Source organism: Cyprinodon tularosa, unplaced genomic scaffold, assembly GCF_016077235.1.
Source record: "Cyprinodon tularosa strain WSP-4 unplaced genomic scaffold, ASM1607723v1 ctg854, whole genome shotgun sequence".
Lineage (NCBI taxonomy): Eukaryota > Metazoa > Chordata > Actinopteri > Cyprinodontiformes > Cyprinodontidae > Cyprinodon > Cyprinodon tularosa.
In genome coordinates, this window is record NW_024039623.1 from 65,001 (window position 1) to 82,693 (window position 17,693).

Genomic DNA, 17,693 nt, shown 5'->3' on the forward strand with positions numbered 1-17,693 from the left:
CCGACTGGGCAAGACTAACGCTAATGGCAGAATGTCTGTTCATTTTCTTGCAGGTGTAGTATCAAAAAAATATCTGATCTGTCAACTGCAAATCAGTTTTGTTTTTGTTTTTAATTGTGGGCAAAAATTAAATTTTTCAAAGTAGAACCAATTTTGATGACAATCAGCCTTATAAATGTAGCAAAATGTTAACTCTAGATGAAGACGCAGCCAGAAAGTGGTTGGAATAGTTGCTGTAACACTTGTGTTACTCTTTATCTTCGCCCCCAGCCTCTGACATGGCAGCATCCTTATGTTCCTGTGTTAGCCAGAGGAATGCTGGACTTTCTTATGGCTCCAACTGCCTTTCTTATGGGATGCCATCTGAGCCATCTTACTGAAGTTGCTACTGTTAGTATTTCATCTACCAAAACAACATAAATGAGTATTTAAAAAAAAAAGTAAAATATGTCTGTTTTAAATAATTTCTGATGATTTTTTTTCTATCCTCTTTCTTTATTTGCACAGATGTAATTTAGTTCTTTATTTTTTGTGTTTTCAGGAAACGGATGATTTGATTTTAGTGAATATTGATCAAGGGAATGTTTCCACTTCTTTATCTGATGCTATTGATCTTCCAGAAATTCCTCTGGCTGCTGCAGACTGCTTCATACAGAGGTGCAACGAGTCAAAGATGAGCCAAAGCAAAGCACCGGTTTGCGCCTATTGAATGAAAATATGTTCTTTCTTTTATAGGAGTCAGTCATTGCAGATACATTTTGACCTGGATCAGTACCACAGTGCAAGCTGCATGGACATCAATGACCAGCGTGCACAAAGAAGGGCGTGGCAACAAAAACTTAATAATGAGATCCAGAGGATTGCCCTGGAACTGCTGGTCAACGTATTCAGGTTTTCTGAATATTAACGTCCAGATAGATCTGTTTCTTAAACCTGTGTCTGGTTATGGTATTTATGGTTATTTTGTGTGTATTTATCAGGGATGTTAGCAGTCATCTGAATTATGAACATCGAGTTTTTCACAGTGAGGAGTTCCTGAAAAGCAGAGACCCAGATGAACAGCTTTTCTACAGAACGGTATGCCTCAACTTTAGATCAGATTCATTTATCTCTGGTTGTAGATCTTTAATTACATTTTATCTAAAATTATTTAAAGATCTACGTTTTTGTCTTGTCTGTGTTGTAGGTGTTGGACACACACATTTTCCACTCCTTCTTGAGGGATCGCCTCAATAAAAAAATGGATATGTTTGCACAAATGGAGCTCAACACTCGTTCGGAGATGCAGAAGTATGTTACTATGTTTGGATTTAATAGATTTTATTAAAAATCACAAGGTATGAGAGATGAGTCAAATATTACCTAATATTATGGTAAATATCCCATTTATATCACAAACGAATACATATGCAAAAGAGCAGGTATGATATGTGCACAAAAGAAAAATATATGCTTTACATTCTAATTTTTTTCCTACTCTACAAAATGAATTAATAATAAAAAAAGGAGGGAAAAGTGAGTTCAGGCTCAAACATCTAACTGTTCAGAAAAAGGTTCTAGTTAACTGGATGTCCAAGTATAGCCACATGGGGTGAGGGTCTAATGGTCACTGACAGAGACTTAGATGTAGTAACAAATAATTCTGCAAATAACAAACAAGTATTTTAAAAATAACATCCTCTTATTAACACATTTGAAAATTGTTAGATATGTAACCTAAATTTTAAACAAATGATTCCTTAATAAAGGAAATAATACAGACCCTGCATACAATTTAAAATGCTTCCTAAACTGATACCAAATTCTCAATGTGAATTTGGTTATTTGTAAAAAGAGAGGAGTATGACGGAATGGGAGAAGTAAGATGAAATACAGGATTGAGCCTCTAATTTAGACCAAAGATATCAACCAAAGCGAGTTTTATCAATATGTGTTGCTGACTATTATAATTGAAAATTAGGGGGTGCCAATCCCCCACTGAACTTGCTTCTCTGAGGCCTGAAAAAAAGGTTTCACTTGCCATAGAAAGTGGAAATGTTTTGATTGTTTAAAAAGAAAATGCTTTGGCATTTTAACTCCATTGATTTTTTCCGATAAGTGACGGAGGTAAATTTCCCCAGCTTTGGAAATCCAATTTAATTGTAGACCTTAAAGGCAATAGCAAAAAGAAGCGTATTTATTGATCTTGTGACAATGATGCCTAGATTTTGAAGCCCGATGGGCTCTATTTCAAAGGATTATCAGAATGAGTGAACTGTAGTGCTGCAACATTAATTGGAAAACATTCACCTTACGATTTTTCACTCTATAGTCTGAAAGCCTGTTCCTATGTCAACTGAGCTGCCTAACATCCTCTGGAAATTTTAGCACCTTTAAAAGTATTACTCCAGCTAAAGCAGTTTTAGATTTTGTAACTTAAGTGTCACAAAAATCTGTTTATTTTATTGGAACCTAATAGGTTAAAATTATTGCTGCTGTTCTGTGAAATCCTCAGTGGTTTTTCAGAGAACACGATGAAAGCCATAAGTTCTCCTAGTTAGAATCTGCCATAAATTCTGGAGGATATAAAGCAGAGATGTGGAAACATGGGCTCTGATAAGGTGAGGCCTGATTATACCTTCTGGCCTACATATAAAATGCTTTTGTTTGGGAAAAATATAATGGTTTGCATGACTATGAACTCTCCATCCCTAAGGATAGGGGTTGCCCCATGAGGATGTGAGCAAAGATGGATTAGTTCTGAAAGAAAAGCTACTGCAGTTACAGGCAGAGCAGGTTTATCTTCTATTAGGACAAAACTCCCTAAGCATAAAGCCTGGGCTACAGTGTTGCATATTCAGACAGGTAAGAATGGCAAAGTCCAGAGGCAAATCCTATGTAGAATTTGTTGTAAACATTGAATGGGGTGTTCAGATGCTCTGCATTGATACTGCACTAAGCAGTAAAAAGGTTGATTTTTTTTTTTTCCCTCATTCCTATTTTATTGTAACTGAGACTAAAGGCTGATTTATACTCAGAAACCAGGTCATCTGCGTGTGTTCGAGTGAAAGCAAATGTGCCCTCGCCCCTTCCACAGACACTCTGCTGCACCTCTCCAAAATTCTAGACGACTGCAGACAGTACCACAGACAGGAGGCATTTGATTGGTCAAATCTACATCCACCTTACTCTATGCGTATTTCCTGTTTGGTACCTTACCGGCTTTTTTTGTTTGCATGACCTCCATTGTGGAAAATGACTCGTGAAGTTTGACCAGCTAGAAGAGTGAGGAGCCCTTTTTCCACATGGATCCCTGCTCTTTTTTGCCCTCATGTCCCTCCGTTGTCACGCAAACTAGAGCTAGAAGCTAAAGATTCAGACCTTTAAACTTACTTATTTAATTAATAGGAACCAGTTTATAATATTTAAACATTAATATTTCACAAGGAGAATTATTATCATGTTGTGATTTAGCCCAATCATGGTGAGTCTACAAGGCACCTTGTTTTGTTTTTCTATCCATTTCATAGGATGATGTCTGCAGTTGAGCTTCAACGTAGACCCACCATGCAAGAGATTCTGACAAAGAGAAAGGGTTCTGTTCTCGGACTGAGTAAGAGACTTGGGATGAGCCTGCCTAATTTAAGAGGCTACCAACCACTCAGTTTTGACAGAAACTCACTGCTAACCAGGATCATGATGTCTAATTCAGGTGAGATGGATCGTCTATGTTGGACATGAGGCAGAACCTGCTTGGCCAAACTGCACTGAAGCTTTCACTATAGTTAAAACTAAAAAGAAAAAGTAGTTCAAACTAAATCATTATTAGAAATAAGTCTTATACTGTTTGCAGGTCTCCACATTTTATATTCTATATGCAAGTACGTGTGCATTACATAATCTGGATAATGTTGGCATTTAAATTTGGAATTATAAAAGTTCCAGATTGCTCATTAGACTAGGTGATTATCTTGCTTTATTAGATTCAAAATCTATTATTTAATCATTAATAGGCAGAATCCTTTGGTGTAGACAAGGCTGGATATAATAAAATTGCAATCCTTTTATTTATTTCATAAGACCTTATCCTTCTTTTTTTTTTTTTTTTTTTATTATGATTTGTCTCTTTTTGCATTCCCATCTGTTCTTTTTCCAGCTCTGAAATCACCACCAAATCCCATAACGGTTTTTAAACTCCCAGACTTTCCAGTGTCTCTTTCTTTCATCTCTGTCCATGCTTACTACAGTGAGCTCATCCAGTTGCTGGGAAAAGCCATTTTCTCGGTCCAAAATGAAAACTCTGCTTTGCTGGCCAGGTGCTATGATTTCCTTGTTCTTTTTTTTTTCAGATAAAGTTCCAACTTTCTGAAAAGAGATCTTAGATTTTTTATATAAAACTGTAATCCACCAGTTTGACTCCTGGTATGTCATTTCTCCAGATTCTACTATTTACGAGGGTTCATCAACACATTGTGCTCAAGGCGACTGGACGCTTTGAGTGATTTCCAGAATCTCAACAAAACTGACACCACAATCTTTCCCACACACTTGGTCTCATGGCTCGTGGACTCTCTGCAGCAAGACGAGGTGCAGCAAGCCCACAGAAGACCTGAGCTTAAGAGACTCATTTTCAAGGTCTGTCAGTAAACTATGCATATTCTCTCCATATCAGCTGGTGAATAAGTGAAGTCATTTCCTTTTTCTTTTTTAGGTAAAAGTAGATAATGAGAAGCCGGTTGTCCAGGCAGAAAATCACATCAAGAGGTTTGAGCTTCCTCAGAATCCCTTGGATCGGGATGAGTTCGTGCGCTACATTCAGGAATGTGGAATTGTAAAGGATGCTGCAACGATACATCGTTTATTTGATGCACTCACTAATGGTAAGGGTTAAGATAGAATGCCTAAGATGAGAAACTTGAAGTGCATGAAACCTAATTTCAAACATAAAATTTATCAAAATTTGCATGCATTTTAAGTAAATATCTGCATACACAGATCCATTCAGAAGTTGAAAAGCTATTTTCTTTTTATGCTAATGGTGAATTAAGTCTTTCACAGATGATACCTGAAGCAAGATGATAGATCTGAGCAGCTTTTTTATAATTGGTTTCAAAAGTAAACTTTTTTGCTTTTTTTGTCTATTGGAAGTTTTAAAGTGTCGAGAAAGTCTTAAATTTCTAAAAAATAACAAATACATTGGCTCAACATAGGTCACACACACGCACCCATACATATGTATGGGTGCGTGTGTGTGCGTGTGTGCATGCATGTATGCATCAACAAAACATGGCTAAAATGGTGCATCAAGTAGAGGCAGTGATGACTATTGAGGGCGAGCAACAAAGAGCACAGCATAACTGCAATTAGCTTTAACCCATAGATGGATCGATTAAGTCATGTACAACAAGATAGTGTCAGTTGATTTGTAAAACGAAGTTATGATAAAGGTTTACAGTTATTAGTCATTTACAAATCTTCCAAAGATGATGGGAAAATAAAGCATAGGAACTATGATCTTTCTTACCTTTGAACATGGTCAAATTTAAGCATTTAGTGTTTTTACAATTTAAATACAACACTTTTCTAAATTAAACACTAAGTAACCTTTCAACCTTCATAAAATGTTTTCATAACTGTTGTGATTATACGACGACTTACAATTAGTTGAATAACACCTCTATAATGGCCCAAGGGGTCTGTATGGCTCTCAACGGCCTTAACTTTTAGGAGGGTAGCAGTAAGCCTGCCAAACAAAACCAAACCCCTGCCCTGCATGTTTTAGATACGTCTCTGTTCCAGCACACCTGATTTTTCAATTATGTACTCCACTCTGCAATCAAGGGCTGTGTTTCAATTTGGTTATTGTGTCCTCCAAAGGCTGGATTAGTTGGCCGATTAAATCATAGCCCGGCGTCATGATTGCTAGTTGACTGAACGTACACCGAGTGAGGGCCAATGACAGTTCGAGAAGGACCTGTTTGGACCGATAGCTCAACTCTTCCAGCCTTCTTGTTTTCACAACCTATAAAGGGGGATGTGGCCGCCGAAATCGAACACAGGTTCTGCAGAAACCTGTTGATCATACATTCTTTTCTGGTGTGATGCACCAAGGAAACACCTTAAACATGCAGGACAAGGGTACCTGAGGAACAGGGTTAGGAACCACTGCTCTAATTCTTATTTCTAATCTGAATTTATTTTTAAGACTGAGAATGGCTGATGCTGAAGCTAATAACTACTATTAACTTTTACAGCTGAGTCTGATGGTATATTTCTGTTACTGTCATGTTTATAATCAGACGGCATGAACAACAGAATACTTAGTCTGCTTTCTGCTTTAAAATTGAGGCACATTGAACATTTCCAAAAAAGGAATGGATTAATTGCCCTTTCAAAAAACTATTACCTCTGGGAAAGCACAAGTGCATTTGATATGAGGTCATGACATCATCACATTATATTCTCAGCCATGACCAACTTCTTAAAGAAGCCTTGTTTCCAGAAGAAAATATTGACTTTCTTCTCAAAGTTTTTTTTTTTTTACTCTGTTGTAAAAATAAAATCATGCAAAACTAATTGCAAGAAAATGCACCATAACTTTGACAGAGCTTAACGCTGAAGTCAGTGTTGTGTTGCATCTTTTATGGGGAAAGTTTTTTTTTTCTTTTCCTTCTTTTTGTTTGTTTTTTATTTACATGGAAACCAAATCGTGTGGTTCTAGTAGTGGCACACGTTCAGCTCTTCATAAGGAATTTATGCACTGTTGTTTTATTATGTTAAATATAAATAACCTTATAGCGCCTCTGAACTCTCTTTGTTCCAGGACAACATAATCAGGTGGATCCAGAAGTTTTCCGAGTGTTTTACACCTTCTGGAAAGAGACAGAGGCCGAAGCACAAGATGTAAATCTCCCTTCTGAAGTCATCAGCGAACTCGATGACAGTGAATGTGTGTACAAGTTGTCATCCTGCGTTAAGACCTCGCATGGTGTCGGAAAAATAGCCCTCACTCAGAAACGTTTGTTTTTGCTCACTGAGGGACGACCAGGCTTCCTGGATATTACAAAATTCAGAGATATACAGGTTAGCTCTTATTCTCATATACATTTTTCTGATTATTATTTTTTCTCAATTTTTTAATAGAATTTATTTCCCTTCTTTTCCCTCTCTAGGAGGTGAAGATAGCCACAGCCCCCTTTCTTCTGGTCCGTATTCCCGCTCTTCGCATCAGGACGTCCAGCAGGCCTGAGCTCTTTGAGGCCAACCTTAAAATGGAAACTGAACTCTGGTACCTCATTATCACAGAGATGTGGGCAGGGCGCAAGATGGCGGACCAAGATAAGGTACCAAAATTAAACGACAAAACTCCATCCGTTGTCCAACTATCCCTCCACCTCTCAATCCATCAGTTTTTTTGCCTTTCATGCATCCATTAATTTTCTATCTGATTATGCATTTAGCTTTAGCTCTTTGATTTAGTTTCTTTTTCTTCAGGACCCTCACTACACGACTCAAGCTCTGACCAATGTCTTGTTAATGGATGCTGTTGTCGGCTGCCTTCACCCTCACAAGTCCATCTCTGCAGCCTCAAAGCTGGTTTACTTTAATAAAATCATACATGAAGGTTTGGACGGTCTTTCCTCTTTTTCCTCTGTTTTGTGGTACAATCCCTTTATTCAAAAGTGTTTTTTTTGTTTTGTTTTTAATCCGCACTTTGTTTAGGAAATTGATGTAAATACTTTGATAACCAATTTAATAACTCTGTAATTCTATAACACTTTACTGGGTGATATGTCCATTGTCCGTCTGGAATATATGTTTGTTGTGTGTACAGTAATTTATCCTTTTTTGTCTTTTACAAGTTCATATGATGGTTCCTGAAAGTACCACGGAGACCCTAAAGCACAAAATCAACCCATCTCTGGACCTAGCAGAACCTCAGACTGTATCTGTGCTTCTTTACACACCAGGTATCTGAGGAACCAAAGTTAGGAAATGTGTAACTCTATTGCAGAAGTTTTTTTAAACTTAATTTCCTAAATGTAAAACCCAAGCATTTTCGAGCAGTGTTTAATGATGAGCTGTTTAAAAAAAAAAAAAGTTAACACTTCAAAAATCTCACATTGCATCTAGTATTAAATGCTGATACACCATTTTTATAAGGATGCTTATTACAGCTAAGCCTAGCATTAATGGTATTAAACTTTTGATTCTGCAAAATAGATAAGAATTGCTATTTTTTCTTTTGAAAGCTAACTAAATGTATCTAGGCTGAATGTCCACATGTGGAGCTCGTAAACTCCTAGGACAAAATGGAGAATGCCTCCTTTTCAAAGCCATGGCTGCAAAATAAGCCTAGGTTAGGTCTTCACTTTTAAATATAGCAAGAAGTACCTAAACAAAATCAACATGCACAAAAAAATATAATTACACCAAACTGTCGATGGTACATATTAAGTGTGAAATATTTACATGAATAGAAATCATCATATTTATAGAAATACATTTTCAGAATCTACATTGTCATGGCTTTGAAATTTTTTTTAGACTGATATAAAGTAAAATTACATGAAAAGGCACAAAAAGAACTATAAGGTAACCTTGAACAATAACATGTGTGAGTCTTCTTTAAAGTAGTTTTTCTGTACTATCAATTAAAATTTTTTTCCCCTCAATTTCAGGACAGCTAAGGGGCAAAAATTCCCAGCGAGTGATGAACCCAAAGCTGTGGGTGGCTCTGAGTGGGGGCAGAGTGGTTGTGTTTGATGCAGCCAGCTGGTCAATGCAGCAGGATTGCTTACAGATTGGAGAGGCACAAGTGGTGAGAGCTGATTTATTTCACACATATCTGTCTAAATGTTTTAGTAATAATGCTGCTTATGTAGAAATGAATTCAAACATGTAGTCAACAAGCAGTCACATGCTGACTGTACGGTGTTTTGAGATGTACTTTCTCCTTTTAAACATCATAAAACTACTTTTTTTCACATAATCACATCAGATAAAGCAAGCCCACTGTCTCCATTCCAAGTCAGGTATATTGGCTGCATGCATGATACATTTGCCAAATCCTGTCATTTCTGAAAAACTTATTCTGCTATTGGCTAATGTTTGGGGCCATTTATTTAAATCGATGTTCAAAGTTTGAATACAAATTTTTTGACGGTTTATCTATAAACTTTGTGGCCTAGTTTCTTCTCAGAAGAATCCCTTTAAATAGAACTCAACTCAAGGTTTCTACTGAATTTTCACCATATTGTTCTGATCACTGTTGCACTTTAAAAATGGAAAGGTTCATTACACTGCTATAAGCTGCTCATTCACTGATGAAAAGCTTTATTCATCGAAATTTCGTTTCTAAGACACTGTGTATACAGAAATGCAATAAAGTTTGTCTAAGTCTTAAGTTTTTTAGGTCGATCACCAGCGTGGTCACACATTAATTGGGAATGGCATATTATTTGTTTATTTACTTTATTTTATTTTCATTTGTGGCAGGAAAGGTAGTGTAGTTGGGTTCTTTAATCTGACCTAAAAAACTTTTCCAAGACGACCCTTGAAGTGTGGGATGAATGCTTGCTTTAAGTGTTTCTCAACAGATTTAGTTTCCATAGAAAGGATTTTGTGTGTTTTTGCCAAGAAGAATTGTTACAACAAAGAAAAGTTCGCCCTCACATTTTTTTTTCTACTTTCTTTCGTACAAGGATTAGTTTCTGGGTCTATATTATCACAGGATCAGTGCACTTGATGTTCTGTGCTAAAATACAAAGCATTGTTCTTTTTTAAATCTTATCTAACACTTATTTAAATAATCACAAAAGGCTATGAATGTATATTCAGTTTCTCCACCTTTAATATTTTTAAAATATATATTTAAATTACTTTAAATTTTATTAAACTTTTCTATTGTAAATTTGAGTACCCTTCCTAACTAATGAGAATCTCATACAGTAAAAGTGTAGATAAAGATATGAAAAGATCAGGTTTCATTTCATTATTCTGAATGCATTTTTCTGTGGCTGCTTATATATTGTTTACACATTGATTTGTTTTCTGTACAGACCTGCATGATGGGTCTAATCCAGGATCAGGTGTGGATGGGTTCCCTGGACTCTGTTATTTACATCATTGATACTAACAGCATGTCCTGCAACAAACAGCTGACTGAACACCGGCATGAAGTTACTGGCCTCTCTGTTGACACCAAAGAGCAAAACAACAGGTGCAAACTTGATAATTCTTAACCAGTTGATATCTCTATAAAAACCGTCTTAGTTAAATCTCGCTACCTGGTCTCATGAAGCACTTTTTCACTTTGCTCTTTCTCCATTTTCTAGTCAAATTGCTTATTCCTGCAGCTGTGATGGAACTATCCTGCAGTGGGACTCAATCAGCCTCAAGGTAAAGCGCCAGTTCTACCTCAGCTGTGACCGTCTCTGCTCCATACGGTTCTATGATGGGATCCTTTGGTGCTGTGAGTAATCTTTTCAGTGAGGTGTGATCAGATGTAGGCTCCTTTTTAAAAGTATAGTGTCTTGCAACAATACACGTAACAATGAAAGATTTTTCATTCTACACCAACTTAAGCCACCAAATGTTGATATGTAATTGGGATTTTATGTGTAAACATAACGGAAAATGATACATTGTTTACAAAATGCAAAATAATGTATTTCTGTCCAACCCTCTTTATTTGTTTACCAAACAATAAAGGTCAGTGAGAACTTTGGAAAGATTAGCGTACTTTAATTTCAGTATAAATACAGCTGTGTTGAAAGGCTTCACTATGTTACTGAACAAAAAGTGTCATGAAGACCAAGAGACACACCAGACAGGTAAGAGATAAACATTTTTTCACGGAATTGCTGATAGAAAAAACTGAAGTAACCTGGCGCCATCTTGGTACTCCCCACTCTCATGGAGTTGCGCCATAAAAATGCCTGTAATGTACTGTAACTTCCATAACAATGTAATCAATACATATATATTAAATGTTCATCATCAATTTAGCTCTGTTAGCACATCAAAAGTGTATTTATGTGTGTGTGGGTGTAATATTCTTAATATCTGACTACATTCTTATTATCCACCATTTTATTACATGATTCATAGTCTTCATGGACTTTATACTTAATATGCAATGTGATGCACCTATTTTTTACCATAAATTACAGTAATCTACTGACGCTATGAAACAGCAAGTGTGTCAATGTGATGACTTTATCCTAAGCCTATCTTAAGATGACTGAGTCTTAAGCCCCCTGAAAATTTGAAAATCCTTGTTGCTCGATGCTGTAGTGCACTTATTGTTTACATTCCAGCCGGTCTAACAAAAGGATACCAATATGACAGCTGGTGAATCAACAGCACCGTGTACTACCACTGGCCTATCAGCAATCCAGTGAATAAACAGATCAGTGACAACCACTGTGAACTGCATGCTAACATTGGCCTGCCTTCCCTAAATTTATATTCTGAATAACTCTGGTTTACAAGTTTCTTGTTGGTTTGGTTTTTATTTGTTTAGTCAATATTCCTGTGAGAACTTACAGGTTACACTATTCTTAAGGGCCACTTGATAATTCTTTACCCCACGTGTTTAGTGTAAAACAGGAAAGAAAATGTTTAGTTTCTCTGCCTCCTCTGAACTGAAACCGTCAGAACTTGTTTCACTAAAGCCCTCTGCTCTGTTAAACGAAACCGACTATGGGGATCCTTGGAAAAGTGCCTTTGCTTCGAATCTTTATGTGTTACTTTTGGAATTTCATGCAGTTGCAATATAAAATTAAAAAAGAGGGAAATTGCTTACAATCTATTTATTTTTAATGCTTGTTTTTCTCTTGTCTGTATTGTTCACAAAATGTATACTACTGCCCTTTGTTTAATCAGTTCACCTTTCAGAAAAATGTCTAGATCTCAATTCTGCATTATTTTATCTAGTCACATAAAAGTATAAAAAAATGTCATAAAAATAAAATCTATGATCTTTCTACTGTACTTTCTAACAGTTACCTAGTTGATCAGTTCTAATATACATCTAAGAACAAAATATGACAGGCTGATGCCGCTCTGTACTTTTGAAAAAAAAAGTGGTGCATTGTTGAAAACTAAAACAAAAAAAGTTAAATCTTTATTAAGAGCAAATTTGATTAAGCAATAAAATACATTTCCCAGATCTAGCTTAAAGTCATGTATCAAATTACTTTTGATTATAAAAATATGTGCATAAATGAAATGAGATTTAGAAAATCCCTCATTCTTTTTTTTAGAATTATCTCCTACCTGCTATTAAATAATCAGTAAATGGAGAACATTTAGTGTTGCAACAATTAGTGTTGCTTCGGTGTGTAAGTTTGCCAAAAAAATGTCGGACTCCGTAATTTTCTCTGGTCCCCTCCCTGATCTGACCAGTGATGACATGTTTAGCCGCATGTCGTCATTCAACCGCTGGTTGTCTAGGTGGTGCCCTGAAAACAACGTGGGCTACATTAATAATTGGCAATCCTTTTGGGGAAAGCCTGGTCTGATTCGGAGAGACGGCATCCATCCCACTTTGGATGGTGCAGCTCTTCTTTCTAGGAATCTGGCCACATTTATTAGTCCTCCAAAACCCTGACCACCCAGGGTGCAGACCAGGAAGCAGAGTTGTAGTTTAACACACATCTCTGCAGCTTCTCTACTGTTACCCACTCTTTACTCCATCCAGACAGTGTCTTGCCCACGACCAAAATCTAATAAATTAGCAAAGATTCCCAAAGGAGTAAATCATGATAATCTAATTAAAATCAAAATAACTCCAATTGGGGAAAAAGTTAAAACAATTAAATGCGGTCTGTTTAACATAAGATCGCTTTCCTCTAAAAGTCTACTAGTTAATGACTTGATTTGTGATAATCACATTGACTTGTTTTGCCTTACAGAAACCTGGCTGCAGCAAGAGGATTATGTGAGCATAAATGAGGCAACTCCTTCAAGCTATTTAAATTTTCACATCCCCAGAAGTTCTGGGCGAGGAGGAGGAGTAGCAACAATCTTCCAGTCTGACTTACTGATTACTCCCAAAACAATTAATACCTACAACTCTTTTGAACATTTAACCCTTAATTTCCCTGATCCAAATTTCAAGGCAAGAAAACCTCTTCTTTTTGTAACTTTGTATCGTCCACCAGGTCCTTACTCTGAATTTTTAGATGAGTTTTCAGAGTTCCTTTCTGATTTGGTATTAAATACTGACAGGGTCATCATAGTGGGAGATTTTAACATCCATGCTGACATTGAAGGCGATAGCTTAAGAGCAGCCTTTAATGCTATCTTAGACACTATTGGCTTTGTTCAAAATGTGAATAGTCCCACGCATTCTCATCTTCATACTTTGGATCTTGTGCTGACATACGGCATAGAATGTGAAGAAATAACAGTATTTCCTCACAACCCTGTCCTCTCTGACCACTTTCTAATAACCTTCAGGATTACTTTAACAGAGTTCTCCTCCCCCAAAAGAAGGTTCAATTTTAGTAGATCTTTATCAGATAGTGCAGTTATAAATTTTAAAGAATCTGCTTCACTTTCTCTCTGCTCTGTGTCACTGAGCAGTGCTGCAGAGTGCAAAAGCTTAGCTTATTCCCCTTCACAGGTTGATGATTTTGTTGATGGGGTTGCTAGTTCTCTGCGTATTGCCTTAGACAACGCAGCTCCTTTGAAAATGAAAACCGTTAAAAATAGAAAGCTTGCTCCTTGGTTTAATGCAGAGCTGCGTACTTTGAAGCAAAATGCTAGGAAACTGGAGAGAAAATATCGCTCCACAGGCCTGCGAGAGTCCTTCCTAGTCTGGAAAAATGGTTTACTGCTGTATAAGAGGACCCTTTGTAAAGCAAGAGCAGCATACTTCTCCTCATTAATAGAGGAGAATAAGAATAATCCTAGATTTCTTTTTAATACAGTTGCCAAACTCACCCAGAGCCATAGCTCTGTTGAACCATCCATTCCACCTGCTCTTAGCAGCAATGATTTTATGGGATTCTTTATAAATAAGATTGATCTTATTAAAAATAAGATCATAAGCACTCCTCGATCCGCGATTGTACCTGAGGTAGTCATGGAATCTGAACCGGGTTTAGACTGCTTTGATCCAGTTGAACTCTCTGAATTAGCAAAATTATTGTCTTCATCTAAGCCTTCAACTTGTATGTTAGATCCAGTTCCAACCAGGTTATTTAAGGAGGTATTCCCTTTGATCTCCTCCTCCATTTTAGATGTGATTAATCTATCTCTGTTACAGGGATATGTACCTAAAGCTTTTAAGATTGCTGTAATTAAACCTCTGCTTAAGAAACCGTCTCTTGACCCAGATGACTTGGTCAATTATAGACCTATATCCAATCTTCCTTTCTTATCCAAAATTCTTGAGAAAGTAGTTGCCAAACAAGTTTGCGATCACTTCCACCATAATGAACTTTTTGAAGAGTTTCAGTCTGGCTTTAGAGCTCATCATAGCACTGAAACAGCTCTGGTGAAAGTCACTAATGATATTCTCATGGCCTCAGATAATGGACTTGTATCTGTGCTCGTCCTGTTGGATCTTAGTGCTGCATTTGATACAGTTGACCATAATATTCTTTTAGAAAGACTTGAATATTTTGTTGGAATTAAAGGAACAGCACTAGACTGGTTTAAATCTTATCTATCTGATCGAATTCAGTTTGTTCATGTTAATGATAGATCTTCAACACGCTCAAAGGTTACCTGTGGAGTACCACAGGGATCAGTGCTAGGACCAATTCTCTTTACTTTATACATGCTCCCAATTGGTAGAATTATTAGACAGCATGGGATTAATTTCCACTGTTATGCTGATGATACCCAGCTATATCTGTCTATAAATCCAGATGAAGCTAACCCATTACATAAATTACAGGCATGTCTTTCATTTTTGATAAAGCTTATAGTTAGGGTGGCTCAGGTTATCCTGAGCTATCTCTATAGTTATGCTGCTATAGGCTTAGACTTTTGGAGGACATAGGGACCCCCATTTCATCATTCTGCTTCATTTTCTCTCTGTTCTCCTATTCTGCAGAATCTGTTAGTTCAATCTCTAACCTTCTGCTCTCTCTGCTTTTCCTCAGAGTAGCTTTGCCTCGTCTGTTCCTGTTTGGCTGTGACGTCATCCTGGAAAAAAACATCAGCTGTGCTGCTTCTATCAACACCCTTGTTAATAGATGTTGGAGATCGGCCTGTTTTCCAGTGTGGTCCTGTTTCTCTGGCCGTGACTGAGTGGATGTGCTCTCTTCGTCCTCTGGCATGGGAGCTGCCTTGGAGCTCGTCTGCCTGGCTGTGTGTTTCCTGGACGGGGCCGCCTTTTACAGCTGCTTTTTGTATCTCTGCTTCTGTCTCCTTGAACCCCAGTCGGCCTCGGCAGATGGCCGCTCACACTGAGCCTGGTTCTGCTGGAGGTTTCTTCCTGTTAAAAGGGAGTTTTTCCTCTCCACTGTCGCTACAAGCATGCTTAGTGTGGGGGATTGTATTTGAGTCAATGAGTCAATGCAATCAACTGGTTTTCCTTAGATAGAAAACTTTGTATCAATTTGACTGTATGATCTGGTTGAACTGTAAAGTGCCTTGAGATGACATGTGTTGTGAATTTGGCGCTATATAAATAAACTGAATTGAATTGAATTGAATTGATACTAAAAGGTATTTCTTGTATAATCTGTTTTTGCATGTATAGGTTGTGGTGACAGCATTGTGGAACTGAAAAAGAGTGGCACACCACAGAGGAGGATAGGGCTTCCTGAGGATCTGCGCACCATGCCCAGTTGCTTCAGCTGCTTTGTTGTCATTCCAGAGGTGACTTTAAAACTTTAAACCAATACAGCTGTGATTCCGAAAAAGTAAAAAAAAAAAACAATCCACTGGACTTTGTTTCCAAGTTTGAAGACGTTTCGCTTCCCATCCAGGAAGCTTTTTTAATTCAAAATATCAGGAATAGTGTTGAGTTTGAGGTTTGAAGCGAAACGTCTTCAAACTTGGAAAAAAAGTTCAGTGGATTGTTTTATAACTTTTTTTTGGTAATGACTGTGACCTGGATGACTGAGAATGTTAACCAGTGCAATACAGCTGTGCCTTTCACACATTTATACAGTATTGTGTTATTTGCTAGGGCATAAAAGGAACCTGAACGTTATACAGTACTTGTTGCCGCTGAAAAATCTTATCTGCCAAGTGGTTTACGAGTTGATCTAACTAAAAAGATCTGTCTTTTGCAGCATGGGCAGGTATGGACAGGCTGCTCTGACTCGGTGGAATTGTGTCTCTGGCAGACAAACAACCTGAAACATCCTCACAAAAGAATCTCACTGCCAGGCACTTCAGGAGTCACGTGTATGATTAGAGTAAAAAGCCAGGTGAGTTCTGAATACATGTCAGTTTGCAAGGTTTATCTTTAATTATCTAAGAAATATTTTTCATATTTTAATCCCTTTAGAATTTATATATAATTGTAATAATCAACCCAAAAATCTATCTTATTCTAATTGGTTTAACTGAATGGAGAAATAACCTGCCACGGATTCATGAAACTAATAAGACACTGAAACAGTTCTAGGGTGCGTTTGCCTAATTTTGATGATGTGCTTCATTTAATCTCTCTAGATCTGGGTTGGCTGCAGAGGATGGAGCAGAGTTGGTGGTTTTTGTGATGGTCAGCTGAGAAGCCTGGTGTTGGTGGTAGACTTGGACAGTTTCACTGTGACGAAGGAGCTTCTAGCCCATTCAGACAGTATCCAAACTCTCTGCTCAGCCGAGGATCGTTATGTTTTAAGTGGTTCTGCTCGCCGGGATGGCAAGATTGCCATCTGGCAGGTTGAATAGAGTACATTTCAACTGGGGGGCGAAACGGCAATCAATAAGTAACAAAAGAGGATATAGGCACAACAGATGTCTATATATTCTCATTTCAAACAGCTTTTAAAGGAAAAATGTTTTGATATTGACGTAATGAATGTTAGACAATTAAATTTGTACATTTTAATGTTTCTGTATATTTTAAATCGGGAAGAACGGCAGTAAAGTATTGAAATAAACTTTTTTTTTTAATAACAGCATTTCTAATAACATTTCCTTTATGTTTTTCTGCTATGTTTGTAAGTGAAAAAATAAAGCATCGGTTTAATATCTTCTTCTTCTTTGATTCATTGGCGGTTGGCAAGAAGCATTTAGTTGCATTACCGCCACTTACTGGTATGGAGTGTCGTTCGTGATGGACTATCTACTAATAAACATAAATTCTAAGGAAAAAAAACTATAACTATATATATATATATATATATATATATATATATATATATATATATATATATATATATATATACACAAATATGCTTATACATAACTTTGTATTCTACTGTCTATATCATACACACATTCGCCCTCTCTCGCTTTTGAATCTTGGAAAGTGTATAATTAAGTCCTGTATGCCCAAATCTTTACCTCGTTATCACTCTCTCCTCCTTTCTATTCTGTCTTCAATTTTTTTCTTTTTCCAACCATTTTCTGAATTTTATAAAACGGTCTTCCTGTTTTTTCTTCACCCCACCTTTTTTTTGTGCCATTTTTCCATCAGGTTTTCTTTAATACTCTTTCCCTCCGATTTTACTTGTTTTAACTGTAAAACTAATAGGATTTTGATTTGCATTTTATCTGCCTGTAAAAGTGCGGAA

At 37.0% G+C, this 17,693-nt stretch overlaps 1 protein-coding gene across 1 annotated transcript in view; it reads left to right on the forward strand.

Annotated features, from left to right (window-relative positions):
- The window catches only part of LOC119775183 (DENN domain-containing protein 3-like), a 25,040-nt gene extending 7,778 nt beyond the window's left edge, over positions 1-17,262 (forward strand). The window contains exons 9-28 of the mRNA XM_038273071.1: positions 1-53; positions 271-390; positions 542-657; positions 736-891; positions 981-1,077; positions 1,187-1,290; positions 3,510-3,691; positions 4,136-4,295; positions 4,419-4,614; positions 4,691-4,859; positions 6,803-7,062; positions 7,152-7,322; positions 7,474-7,603; positions 7,842-7,949; positions 8,661-8,800; positions 10,041-10,201; positions 10,317-10,453; positions 15,704-15,822; positions 16,242-16,379; positions 16,627-17,262. The exon at positions 1-53 is cut by the window's left edge and continues 46 nt beyond it. Of these exons, the coding sequence (XP_038128999.1) occupies positions 1-53; positions 271-390; positions 542-657; positions 736-891; positions 981-1,077; positions 1,187-1,290; positions 3,510-3,691; positions 4,136-4,295; positions 4,419-4,614; positions 4,691-4,859; positions 6,803-7,062; positions 7,152-7,322; positions 7,474-7,603; positions 7,842-7,949; positions 8,661-8,800; positions 10,041-10,201; positions 10,317-10,453; positions 15,704-15,822; positions 16,242-16,379; positions 16,627-16,845 (2,936 nt within the window). The 3' untranslated portion in view covers positions 16,846-17,262. The remainder of the gene's footprint in view (positions 54-270; positions 391-541; positions 658-735; positions 892-980; positions 1,078-1,186; positions 1,291-3,509; positions 3,692-4,135; positions 4,296-4,418; positions 4,615-4,690; positions 4,860-6,802; positions 7,063-7,151; positions 7,323-7,473; positions 7,604-7,841; positions 7,950-8,660; positions 8,801-10,040; positions 10,202-10,316; positions 10,454-15,703; positions 15,823-16,241; positions 16,380-16,626) is intronic.
- The last annotated feature ends 431 nt before the right edge of the window (positions 17,263-17,693 follow it).